The 23,267-nt window shown below is 40.4% G+C and overlaps 1 protein-coding gene and 1 pseudogene across 3 annotated transcripts in view; both read right to left on the reverse strand.

The window, feature by feature from the left end:
• LOC140729337 (RPA-related protein RADX-like) overlaps positions 1-23,056 on the reverse strand; it is a 103,063-nt gene extending 80,007 nt beyond the window's left edge. For all 3 annotated transcript variants that reach the window (XM_073048979.1, XM_073048980.1, XM_073048978.1), the window contains exons 1-3: positions 22,431-23,056; positions 18,675-18,826; positions 2,827-3,010 (exon numbers count right to left, since the gene is read on the reverse strand). In XM_073048979.1, the coding sequence (XP_072905080.1) occupies positions 2,827-3,010; positions 18,675-18,826; positions 22,431-23,019 (925 nt within the window). In that variant the 5' untranslated portion in view covers positions 23,020-23,056. The remainder of the gene's footprint in view (positions 1-2,826; positions 3,011-18,674; positions 18,827-22,430) is intronic.
• Positions 8,443-16,690, reverse strand: LOC140729336 (large ribosomal subunit protein uL10m-like; annotated as a pseudogene).
• Positions 23,057-23,267: the final 211 nt, after the last annotated feature.

Here is a 23,267-nt window from a genome sequence, read left to right on the forward strand (position 1 = left end):
CTAAATCGCTAACTTAGTTTCATTAATTTATTATCACTACAAGATTTATTTTTATTTATTGAGATACCACATGGAACAGGCCTTTCCGGCCTTTGAGCCGCACTGCCCAGCAACTGACGATTTAACCCCAGCTTAATCACGGGACAATTTACAATGACCAACTAACCTACCAACCTGTATGTCTTTGGGTTGTGGGAAGAAACCAGGGCACCAGAGGAAACCCACACAGTCATGGGGAGAATGTACAAATTCCTTGCAGGCAGCAGCAGCGGGAATTAAACCCGGGTCACCTGCACTGTAAAGCGTTGTGCTAACCACTACGCCATTGTGTTGCCCTTGTTCATCTTTGCTTATTTCATAATAAAGGATCGAACATACCTTTCTTGATTTGGAAATTCGTTATCTGGAAGCTCATCATACAGTGCTATTTACCATGGCTTAGCCTCTCAGCAGTTCTGGTCTGTCTTCAAATAACCACTACAGAAATTATAATTTAAAAAACTGCCAAAATGATAGTAGAAAGGGCAGATGTACAACTTTTAATCTACCTACAGTAGTTATTGTTTAGCTTACTCACTGGTTTCTTGCTCATATGAGCATTATAGAAGTATCATGAGCAAAGCAAATTCACATCACAAGCTACATGAGGGTAAATGCAAGCAGGCTTGGGTGGGACTACAACTAGAGGTCATGAGTTAAGGGTGAAAGGTGAAAGTTTAAGAGGAACATGAGGGGAAACTTCTTGACTCACAGGATCATGAGAGTGTGGAATGATCTGGCAGCACAAGTGGTGTATGTGAGCTCGATTTCAAACTTTAAGAGAAGTTTGGATAGGTACATAGATGGGAGGGGCATGGAGGGCTACGGTTCTGGTTCAGGTCAATGGATGTAGGCAGTTTAAATGGTTTGGCACTGACTAGATGGACCGAATGGCCATTTTCTGTGCTAAACACTCTGTTTCTATGACTCTACACTCATGTTTTCCTATACACTCTGTGTACACTCTATAGCACACTCATGTGCTATACACTCTGTTTCTATGACTCTACACTCATGTTTTCCTATATACTCTGTGTACACTCTATAGCACACTCATGTGCTATACACTCTGTTTCTATGACTCTACACTCATGTTTTCCTATACACTCTGTGTACACTCTATAGCACACTCATGTGCTATACACTCTGTTTCTATGACTCTACACTCATGTTTTCCTATACACTCTGTGTACACTCTATAGCACACTCATGTGCTATACACTCTGTTTCTATGACTCTACACTCATGTTTTCCTATACACTCTGTGTACACTCTATAGCACACTCATGTGCTATACACTCTGTTTCTATGACTCTACACTCATGTTTTCCTATACACTCTGTGTACACTCTATAGCACACTCATGTGCTATACACTCTGTTTCTATGACTCTACACTCATGTTTTCCTATACAATGTGTACACTCTATAGCACACTCATGTGCTATACACTCTGTTTCTATGACTCTACACTCATGTTTTCCTATACACTCTGTGTACACTCTATAGCACACTCATGTGCTATACACTCTGTTTCTATGACTCTACACTCATGTTTTCCTATACACTCTGTGTACACTCTATAGCACACTCATGTGCTATACACTCTGTTTCTATGACTCTACACTCATGTTTTCCTATACACTCTGTGTACACTCTATAGCACACTCATGTGCTATACACTCTGTTTCTATGACTCTACACTCATGTTTTCCTATACACTCTGTGTACACTCTATAGCACACTCATGTGCTATACACTCTGTTTCTATGACTCTACACTCATGTTTTCCTATACACTCTGTGTACACTCTATAGCACACTCATGTGCTATACACTCTGTTTCTATGACTCTACACTCATGTTTTCCGATAGAGAACACTCCATGGCAGCATCCTGACTGCAGTGACAAGATATAATGGATTAGAATCAAATCAAGTCTAAATTAGTATCAGCAGCATTTAATCTGATAGCCAGGATGAGTTTGACACACTCTGGCTGAGATTCAAGCCCAAGAAATGCAACTTAATGGTATAAATTTTCCAAGATTCAGGACTAAATACCATTCTCAACTTGAATGTTCACAAAGATGGCAGAAACAAAGGATTAAACCATAATTATGAGCACTTTTGCACATTTTTTGAGGAGAGCACTGAGGCAAAATTATTGGAGAAAGTACAGCCTTAATAGTATCCAGAGTGGGCTCTCTCTGATAGGATACTGAGGAAGATAATCCTTCCCCAGGAGTGCGTGAAGGGACCGTGCAGGGGTTCCCAACCTGGGGTCCACTTTTACTGGTATTGGTCCATGGTATAAAAAAAGTGGGAACCCCTGATAGAGGGAACTTAACTCTGTATTGAACATATGTTGTCTCTGTATTTGTGCAGGGGGAGCTTTAGAATCACAGCACATAATAGGTCCTCGGCACATCTGATCAGTGCTGGCCTGCCTTTCTGCATAGACTCATCTACTGGAACCCGGACCTTAGATCCCTCCCCCCATAATCCTCTCATCAATGTACCTATCCAACCTTCTCTTAAACTGAACCCACATCTCCCACTTCCACTGGCAGCTTGTTCCACACTCACTCCACCTTCTGAGTGAAGAACTCCCTCAGATTCCCTTTAAGAATTTCACCTTTCACCCTAAACCTATGACTTCCTGTTCTTGTTTCACCCCCCCCCCCCCCCCGAAGGGAGAGCGCCTGCATGCATTCACCCAATCTATACCTAAAAGGAAAAACAGCGTACAAATCCTCACAGCGGTGCCTTACTGCATCATTACGGTACCTAGGGCTGGTTCCTTTGAAACTCCGGGGTCTAGCCCCATCCGTGTTGCATAACTTTTCTTCACAACATAGTTGTGCAGTTGGATTACCATCCCTGGTTCCAGATATCTGTACCAATCCATGCACAGGGAGTTCCACAACACTAATGTGACTAAGCCTGATTTATCGGCTGCTAGGAATTTGGCCTGTGGGAAGAAATCACAAACAAAATTAGAACATAAAACAGTACAGTACAGTACAGCACAGGCCTTTTGGCCCACAATGTCATGCTGATCTGCTAACCTACTCTACAATCAATTTAACCCAGGGGTTCCCAACCTAGGGTCCATGGACCCCTTGGTTTAAGATAGGGGGCCATGACAAAAAAATGGTTGGGAACTTCTGAACCCTTCCCTCCCACATAACCCTCCAGTTTTCTTTCATCCATTTATCTAAAGGTCTCTAAAATGTCCTTAATGTACTGGCCTCTACCAACCACCCCTAGAGGCACATTCTATGATCTTAAAAGAATGCTGTTCAAGTTTAAGGTATTGCAGGGAAATCTGATGACTTCAGATTATAATCCCCCTGCCCTTCTCTCTTAAGAGCTTCAGTTATGAATTCTGGCTCAGTTTCATCAAATAATTGCCCCCAAGGAACAACAGAAGGAAAATAGGAATTATACTGTAATCTATAAAGCGGTGAATCTCACATCAGTGGTAGGGAAGATGCTACAGAGCATCCTTGGGGATAGGATGTATGAGCATTTGAAAAGCCATGGCCTAATTACAGACAATCAGCATAGCTTTATTTGGGGCAATCTAGTCTTACTAACTAGGTGGAATTTTTTGAGGAGGTGACGAAGATAATTGACGAAGGTAGAACTGTGTCTGCATGGATTTAAGTAAGGTGTTTGACAAGGCCCTTCCTGGGAGGCTCATCCAGAAGATTCCAGAAGGAATCCAAGGTAACTTAGTCATTTGGATTCAGAATTAGATTGCCCCATAGAACACAGAGAGTCGTGACTGATTGAACCTATTCTGGTTAGAAGTCTGTGACCACTGGGGTACCGCAGAGAACATGGCTGGGATTTCTGCTGCTTGTGATATATAGATAACCTGGATGAAAACGTGGATGCACAGTAATTATGTTTGCAGACAAAATGAGGATTTGCATCAGCACAGATGACTGGCAAAGATTCAGTGGGATATAGATCAGATATGGGTAGAAAAACAGCAGATGGAGCTTAACCTGGTCAACAGTGTAGTGTATAGGATCCTAGGGTCTGAGTTCTTAGCTACACAGGTTGATAGGGTGGTTAAGGAGGCATATGGCATGCTTGCCTGTATTGGCCAAGGACTTAAGAAGTTACGCTGCAGCTTTATAAAATCAGTTAGGCCACAGGTGGAGTATTGCATTCATTTTGGTCACCCCTCTATAGGAAGGATGTGGATGGGAGGGAGGATGCTGTCTGGTTTAGAGGGCACGTGCTATATGGAGAGATTGGACAAACATGGGTTGTTTTTTCTGGAGTGATGGAGGCTTGGGGGGAGCTCTGATAGAGATTTCTAATATTATGAGAGGCATAGATAGAGATCCAATATTTTTTCCCCAATGTTGAAATATCTAAAACTAGATGGCATGCAATTTAAGATGAAAAGGGGTAAAAATTCAAAGGAGATTAGCGGGGCAAGTTGTTTTTCACACAAAGAATGGTGGGTGCCTGGAATGGGCTTACTGGGGTGGTATGAGACACAGGCATTTAGATAGGCACATAAATGTGCAGACGATGGAAGGCTATGGATAGTGTCTAAGCAGATGAGATTAGTTTCGTGGGCACTTGACTACTAATTTATTTAGTTCGGCACAATATTGTGGGCCAAAGGGCCTGTTCTGTGCTGCACTGTTCTAATATGCACTGGGCACTGTTGATGTCTTAAAGTACATAGAAGGCAATGGGGTTTCTGCTGAACTAGAAAGCTGAGCCAGAGAGAAGGCCATTAGCGACTGAAAGATCACAATGAATGGGATTTTATAGGGCAATATCAAACTGTGGGTAAAGGCACTAGTTGAAGAGTCAAGCCCAGAAGTAGGCAAAGAACAAATATCAAATAGTTGTTAAAGATGCAAAACACAGCAACTGTGACACTGAGTCACAATTAATATAAGGATGTCCCTTTAACCATATAACCGTATAACAATTACAGCATGGAAACAGGCCATCTCGGCCCTTCTAGTCCATGCCGAATGCTTACCTAGTCCCACTGACCTGTACTCCATTCCTTTCCTGTCCACATACCTATACAATTTTACTTTAAATGACAATATCGAACCTGCCTCTACCACTTCTACTGGAAGCTCGTTCCACACAGCTACCACGCTCTGAGTAAAGAAATTCTCCCTCATGTTACCCCTAAACTTTTGCCCCTTAACTCTCAACTCATGTCCTCTTGTTTGAATCTCCCCTACTCTAAATGGAAAAAGCCTATCAACGTCAACTCTATCTATCCCCTTCATAATATTAAATACCTCTATCAAGTCCCCCCTCAACCTTCTACGCTCCAAAGAATAAAGACCTAACTTGTTCAACCTTTCTCTGTAACTTAGGTGCTGAAACCCAGGTAACATTCTAGTAAATCTCCTCTGTACTCTCTCTATTTTTTTGACATCGTTCCTATAATTTGGTGACCAGAACTGTACACAATACTCCAAATTTGGCCTTGTACAATTTTAACATTACATCCCAACTCCAATACTCAATGCTCTGATTTATAAAGGCCAGCATACCAAAAGCTTTCTTCACCACCCTATCCACATGAGATTCCACCTTCAGTGAACTATGCACCATTATTCCTAGATCACTCTGTTCTACGGCATTCTTCAATGCCCTACCATTTACCATGTATGTCCTATTTTGATTATTCCTACCAAAATGTAGCACCTCACACTTATCAACATTAAACTCCATCTGCCATCTTTCAGCCCACTCTTCTAACTGGCTTAAATCTCTGCAAACTTTGAAAACCTACTTCATTATCCACAACGTCACCTATCTTAGTATCATCTGCATACTTACTGATCCAATTTACCACCCCATCATCCAGATCATTAATGTATATGACAAGCAACATTGGACCCAGTACAGATTCCTAAGGCACATCACTAGTCACCGGCCTCCAACCTGACAAACAGTTATCTACCACTACTCTCTGGCATCTCCCATCCAGCCACTGTTGAATCCATTTTACTACTTCAATATTAACACCTAAAGATTGAACCTTCCTAACTAACCTTCCGTGTGGAACCTTGTCAGAGGCCTTACTGAACAGAAATGGCCTTTAGAACAGAAATGAGGAGGAATTTCTTTAACAAGAGGGTGGTGAATCGGTGGAATTCATTGCCACAGACTACTGTGGAGGCCAAGTCACTGGGTATACTTAAAGCAGTGGTTGATAGATTCTTGATTAGTCAGGGCAACATTACGGGGAAAGGGCAGGAGAAAGGAGTTGAGAGATAAGATAAATCAGCCCATATTCAAATGGTGGAGCAGACTTGATTCAGCGTGGAACAGGCCCTTCTGGCACTTTGAGCCACACTGCCCAGGAACCACTAATTTATCCCTTGCCTAACGGCTAGGGACACAGAACAATTTACAATGACTAATCAACCTACTAACCGGTACGTCTTTGGACTGTGGGAGGAGACTGGGAGATGGGAGATGCAAGATTCAAGATTCAAAAACTTTATTGTCATGCCAACCATACATCAGCTCTGCAGAGCAGAATGAGACAGCGTTTCCCAGGGGCAAGTGCAATCATAACATAACAAATGCAACACTAAATAGTAAACACTACAATAAATAGTAAAACACAACAGCCACATGTCAGTTAAAATCAAGTTATAAGTGTCCAGTGCAAGTTAAAAGTATCCAAAACAGAGTCAGGTAGAGCAGCTATTTAGCAGTCTGACTGCCTGTGGGAGGAAGCTGTTTAGTAACCTTGTGGTTTTAGTTTTGATGCTCCTGTAATGTTTACCTGATGGCAGAAGAACAAGCAGTTTATGGAGAGGGTGTGAGGGGTCTTTAATGATGTACCTTGTCTTCTGGAGGCATCGACTCTGAAAGAGGTCTTGGACAGAAGGTAGGGAGACCCCAATAACCTTCTCTGCTCCCCTAACCACCCTCTGCAAGGCTTTTTTGTCGGCAGCACTGCAGCTGGAGTACCAGGTTGTGATGCAAAAGGTCAGCACACTCTCAACCATGCCTCTGTAGAAGGTAGTTAAGATGTTAGTGGGGAGTGATGCTTGTTTAAGTTTCCTCAGAAAGTGCAATCTCTGCTGGGCCCGTTTCACAATCCCAGTGGTGTTCCTGGACCACGTGAGATTGTCTGAGATCTGCACCCCAAGGAACTTGATGTTTTCCACTCTCTCCACTGTGGAGCCGCTGACGCTGAGGGGTGTGTGCTCAGGCTGAGACCGTCTGAAATCGACGATCCTTCCTTGGTTTTGGTGACATTAAGCATCAAGTTGTCACTGCACCAGCTCTCTAGGTGTTTGACCTCCTCTCTGTACATTGTTTCATCATTTTTGCTGATGAGCCCCACCACTGTGGTATCATCAGCAAATTTAATGATCAGGTTCCCCTTGAATCTGGCTGCACAGTCATGTGTTAGCAGTGTAAACAGCAGTGGGCTAAGCACACAGCCTAGTGGGGATCCAGTGCTCAGTATGATGGAGTCAGAGATGTTCCTGCCAACACAGACTGACTGTGATCTCTCTGGAAAGAAATCCAGAATCCAGCGACACATGGCAGTGTTAAGGCCAAGCAGCGACAGTTTCTCCACTAGTCTCTGCAGGATGATGGTATTGAATGCTGAACTGAAATCAACGTACAGGATTCTGGCATGTGTCTTTATTGTCCAAGTGAGAGAGAACTGTGTGCAGTGTGGTGGATATTACGTCCTCCGTAGAGCGGTTGGGACGATAAGCAAACTGTAGAGGATCCAGCGATGAGGGGAAGTTGGCTGTGATATGAGGCTTGACAAGCCATTCAAAACATTTCATCACTATGGGGGTCAGGGCGACGGGACAGTAATCATTCAGACAGGCTACAACTGATTTCTTTTTTTTAGTTTTAAATGACTGTATTATAACTTTGAGTGTTTATACATGTATTTTAATTTATAATTTTGTTTAAAATCATGCCATTTACAGTGAAATAGAAAGCAAAAACTGTACTTTAGGAGAGGAAGATGAGAGCCACAAGACAGTTGCACCTGCCGGTAGTCCTTTACACCTCTGGGCAGAAACAAACATGGATTTATTTCTGCTTTAATCCATGATTTAACCATACAAAATGAAATGCAGATCAAAGATAGTAACTAATGGTTAGATAAAAACACAAAATGCTGGCAGAACTCAGCAGGCCAGACAGCATCTATGGGAGGAGGTAGTGACGACGTTTCAGACCGAAACCCTTCATCAGGACGTTTTGGCTCGAAACATTGTCACTACCTCCTCCCATAGATGCTGTCTGGCCTGCTGAGTTCTGCCAGCATTTTGTGTTTTTATTTATTTCCAGCATCTGCAGATTCACTTGTGTTGCCAACTAACAGTTAGTATTCATTTCCAGTATGACAACTTGGAGATCCAAACTTTGCTGTTAGTCCACATGTTCAGGGGGAACTAAGATCCTTGGATTCTCTTCGTTTCCTTGGGCTCCTCCTTTACTGAATCTTTCTGTCCAGTAGCAGCTTCATTCTGTTGTTTCAAGTATTGCCCTAGCAAAGTCGTGAGGAGCACGGGACCATTGTTCAGGAGCTGATACGTCTATGATGTCATCTGAGTCAGCCCACTTACAACCTCCCCACAGATGACCTGCAGTCCTGGGAGCGTGGAATATTTAACAACTCCCTGTTTGCTAAAGAGGGCATCTTCGATACAGGCACCTAGTAAGGTGATCTGAGGTGTGCTGCGCACAATATGGAGTAGCTCTTTTGTTTTGGGCTCCTTACTCACAGCAATGATATTGTGTCCAATAAACAAAGGTAGCAGGTTCACATATTTGGTCTCTGTTACATATGTTTGCAGGACCCAATTAGGGAAAAACTTCATGCGAATATCATGTTTTAGCATTCGATGCCGAAGTAGCCTTAGTTCCTCAGAATTAATGGAGTTGTTCTGAAAACCGGCAATGAAGAACTCATTGAGGTCTCAAGATGGCGCTCATGGAGTAAACCGCTTCTAGGCTTTGCTCCAAACCTTTTACGTCTTTTTAACCTACAAACACTCCTTAAAGGATCTTCTTATACTTATTCTAAAGGGGTCTAAACATACAGAATTTTTCTTTTTAACTATTTGAATTATTCTCAACTTGCTGAAATGTCTAGAGCAAAAGAATCGAAACAGACGAAAGAACCGATAACTTTAGAAACAATTGTGAAGCTTATAGAAGACAAATTTGAAGAACTGGAGAGAAAAATAACCGTAAAGCTTTTTCAGTTTGATGAGCGTTTGAAGCTGGTCGACGAAAAACTCCAGACACTTACACTGGAATCACAAAAACAACAAGCAAGTATTTTGGCTCTTGAAGAAGCCGCTCACAAGAAAGATCGTATAATTGAAAAAATACAAGAAGAGCAAACTTCGACTTCTCAACAGATGGATCATTATAAAGTTAAAATTACTGATTTGGAAAATCGCTCTCGAAGACAAAATCTTCAGTTAATTGGGATTCCGGAAAAATTTGAGAGCGGTGATCTTACCGTTTTCTTCTCTAAATTTCTAATGGATGTCTTGGGTCCAGAGGTACTGGACTCTCTCCCGGTAATCGATCGGGCACACCGTGTCTCCCGTTTTCGGTCTGATTCAAGTTTGAAACCACGACATGTAATTCTCCGGATCCATTACCCTCATACCAAAGAGCGTTTGATTCGGGCGGCTCGGAAAAAGGGTATGATCAGCTTTCAAGAGTTTAAATTTCGCATTCTGGAAGATTATAGCCCTGAAGTCTTAAGGGCAAGAATGGCTTTTAGATCGGTTATGTCGAAATTTCACCAGAAAGGCTGCAAGCAAGCGCTGTTATTTCCAGCACACTTGAGAGTCACTCTTGAAGACGGAACTTTTCGGCTGTTTAAATCTCCAGCGGATGCTCAAAGTTTTCTGGAACAATGACATTCTAGCGGGCTGACTAATGTAATTTAGTCTATAGATTTGGATCTGTTACAGAATGATGTTTGGTTTTTTTTGGGTATGGCTTACATGTATTTTTTATATACGGTTAAAGCTCTTTTTGCTGGGCTTATTTTGACTTTATTATTTTTCCATATTATTAATCTATTAGCGTTGAAAATAACTTATTAGGGTTTTTTTTCCTTTTTGTTTTTCTTTTTAAGTTGATATACGCTTTATTATACTCTTAACATTTAAATATTAAGATTTTTAAAAAAAATAAAATGTTGTTTCTTCTTCCCGACAGACTTTAGTGCTTGGAACGTCATATCTGTTTTGATGTGTTTGAAAGTTTTAAACTTTCATTTCAAATACCAATCCAGTATTAGTCATTTATGGGTTTTATCGTTTTAATTCTTTTTTAACCCTTTTGTTTATATACATTTATAAATTTTAACTTTTGTTACACCAACCTTCTCTTATAATGTGGGTTGTTTGTATTTTTTTTTAACTTTGTTGTGTCTGAGTTGCCGTCTTGAGACACGGGGGTAATTTTAGTATTAGATTGCTTGCTTGCCTCTTTCTGGCTTTTTTCCTGGGGTTTTGAGGGTGGAAGGAGGGGGATTTTTCTTTTTTCTTTTCTTTTTGCTTGCTTTCTGCTTAGTTTTATTTAATGGGCTTATATGAAACTACAAAAATGGTTGCAGTGCCATGACTTCCGGTTTCTCCTTGAACTTACTTCCTTCTTCCGGGTTCATGAGTTCACTTTTTTTTCAAACTTATGTGTTAACTGTAATAAATATTGTCAATATGGATAGGACTATTAACTTTGTTTCTTGGAATACTAATGGTTTAAATCATCCGATCAAATGGAAAAAAACATTCAAAGTATTCCATAGAATGAATGCTAATGTTATTTTTGTACAAGAGACTCATGTAAGGAAGGTGGATAGTCAACGGTTGTTTAGGTTTTGGAAAGGCCAACAGTATCACTCAAATTCGCACGCCAAAGTAAGAGGTGTTTCCATTTTTATAGATACATCAACTTCTTTTATACATCATGAAACAATTTCAGATCCGCAAGGTAGATTTTTGATTATTACTGGTCTACTTTTTAATCAAAAAGTTGTTTTAGTTAATGTTTATGCTCCAAATATTGATTGTCCTGAATTTTTTAAATGTTTATTTACATCCTTTCCTAATTTGAATCAATATAGATTGATAATGGGCGGGGATTTTAACTGTTGTTTAAACCCTTTGATGGATAGATCCAAGCCCACCCAAACTCTTCCGAATAAATCGGCTTCTCTCATTAACTCTTTTATGATTGACTCAGCTATTTGTGAAATTTGGCGTTTTTTACACCCTAATGACAAAGAGTTTTCATACTTTTCCCATGTTTACCATAATTACTCAAGAATTGATTACTTTTTCATTGATCACCATTTACTTACAGATGTTATGGATTGTAAATATGACTCTATTACCATATCTGATCACGCACCTTTGAAGTTATCTATTAAGATGACGGATTCATATATTAATACTAAAGGTTGGAGGTTTAATCCTGTTTTATTGCAGGATTCTGACTTTGTTAACTTTATTAAACAGCAAATTGATTTGTTTTTCTCAACAAATTCTACAGCAGACATCTCTAGTGGAACTTTATGGGATACTTTTAAGGCATATATTCGTGGACAGATTATTTCATATTCTGCTGGAGTTAGGAAACGAACTAATTCTAAAATATTAACACTAGTTGATAAAATCAAAGCAATTGACAAGATTTATTCAATGACCCCTAGCAAAGAACTTTATAAAGAAAGAGTGGAACTTCAAATGGAGCATAGCTTATTATTATCCTCCTCGATTGAAAGTCAGTTAATTAAATCAAAAGCCCAGTTCTATATATATGGAGATAAGTCTGGTAAATTACTAGCTAACCAATTGAAAATTGCTTCGGATAAACGACAGATTACTAGGATTCGTAAACAAGATGGTACTTTGACGATTGATCACAAAGAGATAAATAAAGCCTTTCAAGATTTTTATAATTCCTTATATCAATCAGAATGTACTAAGGACTCTTCTATAATAAATGAATTTTTAAGGAAATTGAATATTCCAAAAGTAACAGTTGAGGATAGTGTATTTTTGGATACACCTATTACGGAGTCTTAAATAGAAAAGGCTATTTTTTCAATGAATTCGGGTAAAGCTTCTGGTCCAGATGGTTTTTCTACAGAATTTTTAAAATCTTTTTCTTCCATACTTTCTCCTTGGCTTTGTAAAAATTTTAAAGATGCATTAAGTATAGGCAAATTACCACAATCTTTTTATGAAGCTTCTATTTCTTTAATTCTTAAAAAAGATAAAGACCCTACTGAATGCGCATCCTATCGGCCTATATCCTTGTTGAATACGGATTTTAAGTTTTTTAGTAAAATTTTGGCTATTAGATTAGAAAATATATTACCTCGAATTATTTCTGAAGATCAGACTGGATTTATTAAAAATCGCTATTCATCTTTTAACATTAGAAAATTAATTAATATTATTTATACCTCTTCATCTAAAATACCAGAATGTGTCATTTCTTTAGATGCCGAAAAAGCATTTGATAGAGTCGAATGGCCATATTTATTTAATACAATGCAACATTTTAATTTTAGTTCAAAATTTTTATCATGGATTAAATTACCGTAGATTCCGGACTACAGAGCGCACCTGATTAAAAGCCGCTGGCTCTAATTTTAGAAATAAAATCAATTTTTTACTTGTACAGGCCGCACCGGATTTTAGGCCGCACCGGATTTTCGGCCGCAGGTGTCCCACGTTGTAATATGAGATATTTACACAGAAAGATATTACACGTGAGGATTTTTTAACTTTTAATTAAATCCATATGGTAACATAAACAAATACATATTGCAAATGCTTTTTTTCGAACCGTGCCTGTAACGCGGCTACTTTTAAATATACGTTGCGTATACTTCTTTACTGAACAACATTCCAATATCTCCTAATGACTGGTAAAAAATATATATACTGCAGCCTACCAGGAAAAGTTATTGATCGCCTTTAACTTAAAAGCAGCGTTTTCGCTCCGCCGCTCGCCCCCCTCCTTCCCGTTTATCGCAAACCGGTATCCCACAAGACGCGGCGAAACCGGGTGTGACGTCATAGCATCCCGCGATGTAGTACAGAAAACAAATATAGTTAAAACAGTTCTAACTTTAACTAACAAATGAATTACTAAGCGAAAATATTATAAACTAAATAACTGCCATAAAGGCAGCACAATGCTTTTCTTCGAGTGTTTTCCATGTTGATGAGGGTGAGTACAAATGACTGATTTACAATAATTTAATTGTGAAAGTGCGCTTGATTTATCGTACAATTTCATTGGACCTCTGTGAACTACTCATCAATTTTATTGGTCTACTGTTACGAGGCAAAATGTTTTTGGCGGCGTGAAAAAAAAAATGCATTAGCCGCTCCGTATTAAAGGCCGCAGAGTTCAAAGCTGTTCAAAATGTGGGAAAAAAGTAGCGGCTTAAAATCCGGAATCTACGGTAATATACCATAAACCCTTAGCTTCGGTTTTTACCAATAATCAAAGATCCCCTTTTTTTCAGCTATTTCGTGGTACAAGGCAAGGTTGTCCTTTAAGTCCTTTATTATTTGACATTGCTTTAGAACCCTTGGCTATAGCTATTCGTGAATCACCCAATATTTTCGGAATTACCCGTGGGGAGACGACGTATAAGGTATCATTATATGCGGATGATTTGTTATTATATATATCTGACCCTGAAAGATCTATTCCTGCTATTTCTTCTTTGCTCGCTCAATTTAGTAACTTTTCTGGTTATAAATTGAATTTTAATAAGAGTGAACTATTTCCATTAAATATGCATGTTCCAATTTATAATCATGTACCATATAGAATTGTTACAGATTATTTTACTTATTTAGGTATTAAAATTACTAAAAAACATAAAGATTTATTTAAAACTAATTTTCTATCTTTAATCGATCAAATTAAGCAACTTGCTAATAGGTGGTCTCCACTATCTTTGTCTTTGGTAGGCAGAGTTAATGCCATTAAGATGATGATACTACCTAAATTTTTATATTTATTTCAAGCATTACCAATTTTTATTCCTAAATCTTTTTTTGATATGGTTGACTCTAAAATATCTTCTTATTTGTGGCAGAACAAAAATCCTAGACTAGGCAAAAAATATTTACAGAAGCCTAAGAAGGAGGGCGGCTTGACTCTACCAAACTTAAGATTTTACTATTGGGCAGTTAATATACGGTATTTAATATTCTGGACACAAGAATCGACTACCGCTGCTTGCCCACAATGGGTAAATTTGGAATGTAAATCTGTGCAAGATTTTTCACTGATTTCAATCTTAGGATCTTCACTTCTTTTTTCGTTATTCAAAATGAATAAACAGATAACTAATCCCATAGTCAAGTATACATTACGAATTTGGTTTTAATTTCGTAAATTTTTTGGCTTGAATAAGTTTATGCTGTCATGTCCTATAATATCTAACTACTTCTTTCGGCCTTCATCTATAGATCAAGCGTTTCTTTTATGGAAAACAAAAGGTATAACATGTTTTCGTGATCTGTTTTTGGATGATAACATTATGTCCTTTGAACAGCTATCTAATATAATTTACCTAAAACCCATTTTTTTAGATATTTGCAAGTCAGAAATTTTTTGTATAATGAATTAAAGTCTTTTTCGAAAGAATGTCCATTGGACATTACAGAAAGAATTTTAGCCCTCAATCCTTGTCAAAAGGGTTTAGTAGCTATCATTTATAATATGATTATGAGTGTACAGCCAGATGTATCAGAAAAAATTAAGAAGGAATGGCAAGAAGAATTGTATTGTCCTATATCTACTGAGCAATGGGAAAATTTTTTATCATTGGTAAATTCGTCCTCTATTTGTGCTAAACATGCCCTAATACAATTTAAGGTTGTACATAGAGCTCACATGTCTAAAGATAAACTTGCTCGATTTTATTCTTATGTTAATTCAACCTGTGACAGATGTCATTCTGATGTTGCTTCATTGACTCATATGTTCTGGTCTTGTCCTTGTTTACAAAATTATTGGAAAGATATTTTTAATATTATTTCAAGAGTTTTAAATATCAATTTCCAACCGCATCCTTTTACTGCAATTTTTGGTTTACCAATGATAGATAATGATCGTCTATCCGCTTCATCTCAACGAATGATTGCATTTGTTACATTAATGGCTAGAAGATCTATTTTACTCAATTGGAAAGAAATTAACCCTCCAACTGTATTTCAGTGGTTTTCTCAAACTATTTCTTGTTTGAGTTTAGAAAAAATTAGAAGCGTGGTTTTTGATTCTTCAGTTAAATTTGAGGAAACTTGGAGACCATTTATTCAACATTTTCATATGAGTTAAATGGTCTGATCCTAAACCTTACTGTTATTATCCTTAATTATTTGGATGGAGGTTCGGAGTTATCGGCACTACTGTATGTATTTAACATTATGCAATTGCCCATGTTGGTTAGTTTTTAAAAAAAAGTTTTCTTTTAGTTTTTTTTTGGGTTTTTATTTTTCTCTTTTTCGATTCTTTTACATTAATACTATGAGTTTGGGAGGCCTTATATATTGATTATTATATATCTGATTGTCTATTTAAACTATTAATTATGTACTCTCAAACGTTTTGTATTCATATTTCACTTATGTTTTTCTTAAAATTAATAAAAAGATTTAAAAAGAAAGAAAGAAGAACTCATTGAATGCTTTTTCCACATCACGCTGTATCAGCTTCTCTAAGGCAGATGGCTCTTGAACCTCTTGCCGCCTGGGTTTGATGCACCTTTCTGGGATAGCAGGCTTTGGTGGGATATATTCTGTGACAGCCAACAGCTTCTGGCGCAGTATGTGCATGGGCTTGCGGTGTCGTGTAACTGCTTTAGATCTATGGCGTACAATAAGTTGGAAAGGAAGCCACCCTCTGCTGTTCAGCAATCGTCCGCTCACTGCTACCATATTTGCCGGGACCTACAACTGATTTCTTTGCTATAGGGATGATTGTAGAGGTTTTGAAGCATCTGGGGACAATGGCTTGACTAAGGGAGATGTTGAAAATGTCTGTCAGGACATCTGCTAATTCATCAGCACATTCCTTGAGCACACGTCCAGGGATGTTGTCGGGACCTCCCGCTTTTCGTGGGTTGACCCTGGCAAGGGTCCTCTGTGTCTGCTCTGAATCAATGATTGGAGCCGGCTGATCAGATGGTAAGAAGGGATTGGCTCTCCCCCTTGCTGTAGTGTTTGATGCCTCAAAGCGTGCAAAGAAATTGTTGAGCCTGTCTGGAAGAGAGGCGTCGCTGTCATCAGTTTTCTGCCTGATTCTGTAGTCTGTCAGAGCTTGAATTCCCTGCCACATCCGTCTGGAGTCACCTGTGTCACAGAAGTGTCCATGTATTTTGCCCGTGTAGGCCCTTTTCGCTTTCCTGATCCGTAGTGAAAGTGCACTCCTGGCTGAGCAAAGCGCACTCCTGTCCCCCGATCTGTAGGCTGTGTCACGGGCCTTCAGTAGCGAACGCACCTCTGTTGTCATCCATGGCTTTTGACTACCACGTGCGGTGAAGGTTTTCATCACAGTGACATCCTCCGTGCATTTGGCTATGTAGCTGATTACTGCCTCCGCATACTCCTCAATGTCTGTATGGTCAGCATAGGAGGCTGCATTTTTGAATATGTCCCAGTCTGTGTGCAAGAAACAGTCTTGTAGTGCTGAGGCTGCTCCTTTTGGCCAGACCCTTATCTGTCTTTGCTCTCACACATTTAAGCAGTGGTTTATATGCTGGTGTTAACATGACAGATATGTGGTCAGAGTGGCCAAGATGGGGGCAGGGGGCTGCTTTGTATGCCTGTGGGGTGTTGGTATAAACCAAGTCCAGTGTGTTGTCTCCCCTGGTTTTAAAATCTACATATTGCAGGAATTTGGGGAACACAGTCTGTTAAGTTGGTGTGGTTAAAGTCCCCAGCAATCACCACAAAGCTGTCAGGATGTGTAGTCAGTAGCTCACTGATGGCTTCATGTAGGCCTTCCAGTGCTTCATTAGCATTAGCCTTAGCATTTGCACTGGGAGCTACGTAAACAACTCCTACAAGCATGATGCTGAATTCCCTCGGCAGATAGAACGGCCGGCATTTCACAATGAGAGATTCAGCCAGAGGTGAGCAGTGTTTAGCAGCTACTGTAACGTTCACACACCAGTCTTTATTGATGTAGATACACAGACCCCACTCCCCGGCTCTTACCAGAGCTAACTGCCTCTCTGTCCGCAAGAAACGATGTCATTCCCTCTAGCTGTATCGCCGCATCTGGTGTGTTGTCGTGGAGCCAGGATTCCGTGAAAACATACACACAGCAGTCTTTAAACTCCCTGTGTGTTTCTCTTAGCAGACGTAGCTCATGCAGCTTGTTGTTGATGGAACGGACATTTGAGAGCAGGAGGGACGGTACCGCTGGCCTGGTGGGGTTAGCTTTTAGCCTAGCATGGATGCTGGCCCTCTTACCCCTCCCGTCTTCTCTCACAGCGCTTTTGCTTCGTCCTCCCTTGGGAAGCAGTGGCTTGGTAGCAGGTAGTGGCCCGTAGCGGCGTAAACTGTCCATGTCACACCAGAACTCATCAGTTTTTCTACCAGTTTGCCCTGATGTTTACAAGCATATTCCAAATGTATGTTATGCGTCTAGGACAAACAGAACAAACACTAGATACACTTATCGCTTCCTGAGGGGCTGCTGCGTCCATGCGTGCCACCATCTTCCTTCATCTTCGGATTCGGAGAAAACCCACACATTCCACAGGAAGGAAGTACTGATTCCTTACAGATGATGTTGGAACTGAACTTACCCCGAGCTATAATAGTGTCGTGCTAACTGCTACACTACTGTGATGCCCCATCAGTACAGCCCTTCATATTAATGGGCCAAGTGGCCTAATTCTGCCGTCTTGTGATTTATTCATAAAGAACAGCATTATTTGTCACATGTACATCAATACGGATAGTGAAATGCATTGAGGACACACTGGGGGAAGCTCATACGTGTTGGCATGCTTCCGGCAGCAACAAGCACGCCCATAACTTACTAGATATTTTGTCTAGTAGAAAGTTAAGTATGTACACTGGAACAATTTGAGCAGGACATTTCATGGAGCAGAAACATATAAAGCATATGTTATCAGGATGCAGGGAAAGGAGCCGAGAATTAAGGGTGGAAGTGAGGCACATTGAATCAGACTTTACGGGGATGGGGCTGGTGGCTGCTGAAGCCGAAAAGAAGGAGGCCATGAACTGGCTTGTAAAGAGGATCAAGGACCTGAAAGCAAATTGCTAGAGATCAGGAGCAAATGGTGAAAGTCAGCTAGAAATGAAGGGAAAATGTGATGGCAGCAAGTAAAAAGATGCAAAAATCCACCAATGAAGTACTTGACTGAGCTTGAGGCAGTGGAATGGGTTTCTGCACTGTAGTTCCTCTGTCACCTAGCCTGTTGTCACATTATCCAGGCACCCACACAATTATAACCATTAGATCAAAATATCAAGTAGTGTGCGTGCCTATCAAATCATATTCCAACAAGAGTGAACAAGGAACGATCATTTGTTACTTACTTGGAATGGGCTTTCTGCACATCTGTCAGGTTGTCCAAAATGGTAAAGCCGGCACTTGCGAAGGATACGAACGACCACCGGTGGGTTGTCTTTTCTCTTTTGTAAGATAGATTTCTCTAGTTGGCTCAGAAAAATGCTCCCAGATCCTGTGACTATCCAAGAAAAACAAGTCAAATGTCAGGTGGGTATCCATTTACCACAACCAACATCCCCTTGCTTCACCTAGCTCCTCCCCTGTCACATGCTCAATAGAACATACTCTTGATGGGCATGTCACCTTTTGTATTCTCCACTGGCCTGCAATTCATTTTTTTAAAGTATGTATCCCTTTCATAATTATTTTTTCATGCAGTATATTCTAAATTCCTCCAATTTCCCACACTGAGTAGACAATTTTTTTTGCTAATAAATCCTTTCCTCTGTACCCCCGGCTCCTCCTCTCTTCTTGCCGTGCTTGTTCAGTTCTCCTTCTACATATTTCACGATATTTTACTTCAAATTGTACTGTAGGACAGAGGGATTTGGGAATACAGATCCAAACTTCCTCGAAGGTGGCGTCATAGGTAGATGGGGTCATACGGAAAGCTTTTTGCAAATTGGCCTTCATAAATCAAAGTTTTAAGTATAGCAATTGGGTTATTATGTTGAAGTTGTGTAAGATATTTGGAGTATTGTGTGCAATTCTGGTCACTAATCTATAGGAAAGATATCAATAAGATAGAAAGACTACAGAGGATATTTACAAGGATGTTATAGGGAAAGGTTGAATAGGTTAGGACTTTACTCCCTGGAATGTAGGAGAATGAGAAGAGATTATAAGTTTAAAGAGAAATAAAATTAGTAGGGGTATTGATAGGGTGAACGTAAGCAGGCCTTTTCCACTGAGGTTGGGTGAAACTAGAATAAGAGGTCATTAGGTTAAGAGCGAAAGGTGAACTGTTTAAGGGAACATGAGGTAGAACTTCCCTCAGAGGGCTGTGCAAGTGTGGAACGAGCTCCCAGTGGAAGTGGTGGATGAAGGTTCAATTGCAATGTTTAATGGAAGTTTGGATATGCACATGGACGGAGTAGAATGGAGGGCTATGGTCCAATTGTAGGTTGATGGGTCTTGGCAGAGTAACAGTTTCACATGGATTAGATGGGCTGAATGGCCTGTTTCTGTGCTGTATGACTCCATTCACTGCTATTGGAAGTTTTCTTATTTACCAAACCTACAAACGATTTTGAACATCTATATTACATTTCCTTTTAGGCACCTCAAGCCTAAAGAAAATAATCTCTCAACTAGGAAGATTAACATTCATCCAGTATCCTGATTGTGTGACTCTGCAATCAGCAACTTTCATGAACACTTACAGAAATACAACTTATTGTTAATGTATTATTCGTAATTCAATACCTGCACATTTATTGCCTTCTTCTTGTCCTGATAGGAAGCGATTGCTTTTCTGATAGAAACGCTCATAAACTGACTTTAGAGGACAATAAAGAGCTTACCATACTTTGTCAACCAAAATACTATGGAAGGCAATACTCTGGCAAAGAATGGCTATTTTCCTTCCTAAAGCCAGTAAATCTTTACAATACACTTCTCTGACACCTGTCACAGACTATTAAAATGCAGAGATTTAAAATCAATCTCAGGATTTCTCAAATACACAGTACAATTCCACTCAGTACAAGGTGCTAAATCATAAACTGAGCTAATAAACTTCATCAACTGATTATTTTGCTTCATACTGCACAGGGGCGGGAAGACTCATGGTGAACACAAACCCCTACTAAGCTCGGTATTGTATACAGTGGATTCTGGTTAATTGCGACAGCTGCTTATTTTGGACAACTCTTTAAGGACAAAAACTAATTGAGGAAGTATCTAGGATTCCCTTTATTTATTTGGGACACTATGCTCCTTAATTGGACAAGAGAATACTACCAACAGTTTCTAAGTAGTGTCAGATATGCACTTGTGTCCCCTTACACTACACTGTGTTAGAACAGTTTTTAAATAGCATCAGTTGCATGTGTTTGTGTTCAAAAGGCAGTGACTTTTGTCACTGATACTTGGTGAGAAGTGGTAAGACAATTTAAAACTGTTTTGCTTGCTGCAGTTTCAAGAATTCAGACTTGGAGATGCCTGAAATGCCCAGGAATTAAATGAAATGATTTCTCTACTTCAACAAGTTAAGAACTATGAAGAATTTGAAGGTTTCGACAATCATCTTGCATGTTACAATGATAATGAAGATTTGGAGGATACAATCTATAGCATTGTACGAAGGCAGTCAGTCGGTTATCTGCACTCGGTGCCTGCGCTGATTTTGTTCATTGCGTACACTGGATGAATTCCTTTATTGATAACCATTACGAACTAATACATAGTTTTATAATACTGTTAGTGTTCTAATTCATTCTGAATTTTATTTAAATAAATCATTTGTTACTCAGCTAGTCTTTTTTATACATTTTTAACTATTTCCATGAAACTTCAGCTAATTGGGCAGTCGCTTAATTGGATAAAATGTACTTGGTCTGTTGTGTCCCAATTAACTGGAATCCACTGCTCTTGCTTGACCACCTACTCTGCCAAATTATTAGTACAGCAATCAGTTACTTTTTCTTTAATATCCATTTTATAGAGCAAAGTTGTGTACACCACATTGGAATGTCTAGATCTATTCCTTTAAGTTTTTGGGGCTACAGAGAGGCTCTATTTCTAACTGAAATTTAAGTTGTCCTAACTGGGACTTCAATAAGTTATATAGTCAAATTGGAGTTTCCCTCCATTTCATTCAAACATTACACTCAATGCCTGGTCCTTTCAAATGTCACTTTTGAATGCACATAATCCAGAATGATATTCCCAATACGGAACAGAGTACCGTCATTTTGGCAGTGCCACATTTTGGATATACAAGATCAACATATTGTTGAAACTGGATGTAAAAGACTTGAGATAATTTTTCAAAAGAAGGCAGGAGATTTCTTCCCAGCGACATGGGGGCCACATACTATCCCAAAAGTCAACAGATCTTATTGGGTACGTTTTACATCAACTAATGCAGCCAAACGTTATGTCACCAGCTGCAAGGTGCTTCAGGATGACATGTGGTCTTTCTTTCATCTAAAACTTTGACAAACTTCTATAGATGTGTAGTGAAGAGTGTATTAACCAGCTGCATCGAGAACATTAACGCCTTTGAATGGAAAATCCTACAAGAGGTAGTGGATTTGGCCCAGTACATCACAGGAAAAGCTCTCCCAACCTGTGAGCACATCTCCATGAAATGCTGTTGTAGGAAAGCTGCATCCTTCACCAAAGATCCTCACCACCAGACCATGCTCATTTCTCACTGCTGCCATCAGGTAGAAATGTACAAGAGCCTCAGGACTGACACTACCAGGTTCAAGAACAATTACTACCCCTCAACCATCAGGCTTTGAACAGAAGTATGTAACTACACTCACTTACCCATCCAAGACCAACTTTAACAACTCTTTATCTCATGTTCTTGTTATTTATTTATATTTGCATCTGGAATGTGTTGTCTATTGCACTCTGGGTGATCTTTCATTGATCCTGTATTAGTTACTATTTTTTTGATTTGCTGAATATGCCCACAGGAAAACGAATCTCAAAGTTGTATATGATAACATATGTGTGCTTCAATAATAAAATTTACTTTGAATCTGGCAAGCCTGGTTAAAAGTAAATTACAGTGAAAATCTCAGTAAAATGGGAAGGGACCGCTTCACCTCGGCGTCTTTGCGAAGTTTCCACGGGATGGTCAGCAGGTCGTAGGTGCCAAACATCTCCATAGTAGTCGAGGGAGTCCCACAGGGGGAGATAGCACCGTCTCCGGGCTTTGAGTGGCAGCTCTGGCCCCGCCCGACGTTCGCCCCCCTCCCCCAGCACCGGCAGCTGCGTGCAGCACTTTCCCTTTACGAGGGGCGAGGGAGCGCCATTAGCAGTCACTACCACCTGGGCCTCCATGACAACGAAGTTCCTGCCGCCCGCCCCGGCCCGCCTCTCGTCGTACTCTACCGCGAAGCGGAGCCCGCGCAGTTCGCAGCCGCTGTGCAGCTGGTTGCGGCGGACCAGGTAGTTGAGAGCGGGCCGCAGGGTGGCTCGGAGACGGTAGTGGCCGTCGCTCAGGCTCACGTCGTACAAGTCGGGACCCGCTCCCTCCAGCAAGCTCCCACCGCTCCCTGGGTCCCGCCGGTATCTCTCCACCGAGAGCACGGCTATCGGACCCGCGCATGGCAGCCACCGGCAGGCGGTGCCGTCGGCCAGATCGCGGAGCATGGGCCCGAAACAGCCACTGGACAACCCGTCCTCCGCCATCTTGGTGCGGGTTAAAGCGGCCTGCGTGCCCTGCTGTTTCGTCATCACGTTGCTTCTGACGCAAGCGCAATGACTCCGTGGCCAAGTTTGGCATTGTCTGGCGTAGGTAAATGAATCTCGGTTATCAGACCTGTTTCACAACCAGCGTCGTTGTGAGTTAAAATACCATCCTCCAGATCCAATATCATTCTCCTTGTGCAATATCGAGAAGCCTCAACCACCAGGCTCTTGAACCAAAAGGGATAACT

This window comes from Hemitrygon akajei, chromosome 6, assembly GCF_048418815.1.
Source record: "Hemitrygon akajei chromosome 6, sHemAka1.3, whole genome shotgun sequence".
Taxonomy (NCBI): domain Eukaryota; kingdom Metazoa; phylum Chordata; class Chondrichthyes; order Myliobatiformes; family Dasyatidae; genus Hemitrygon; species Hemitrygon akajei.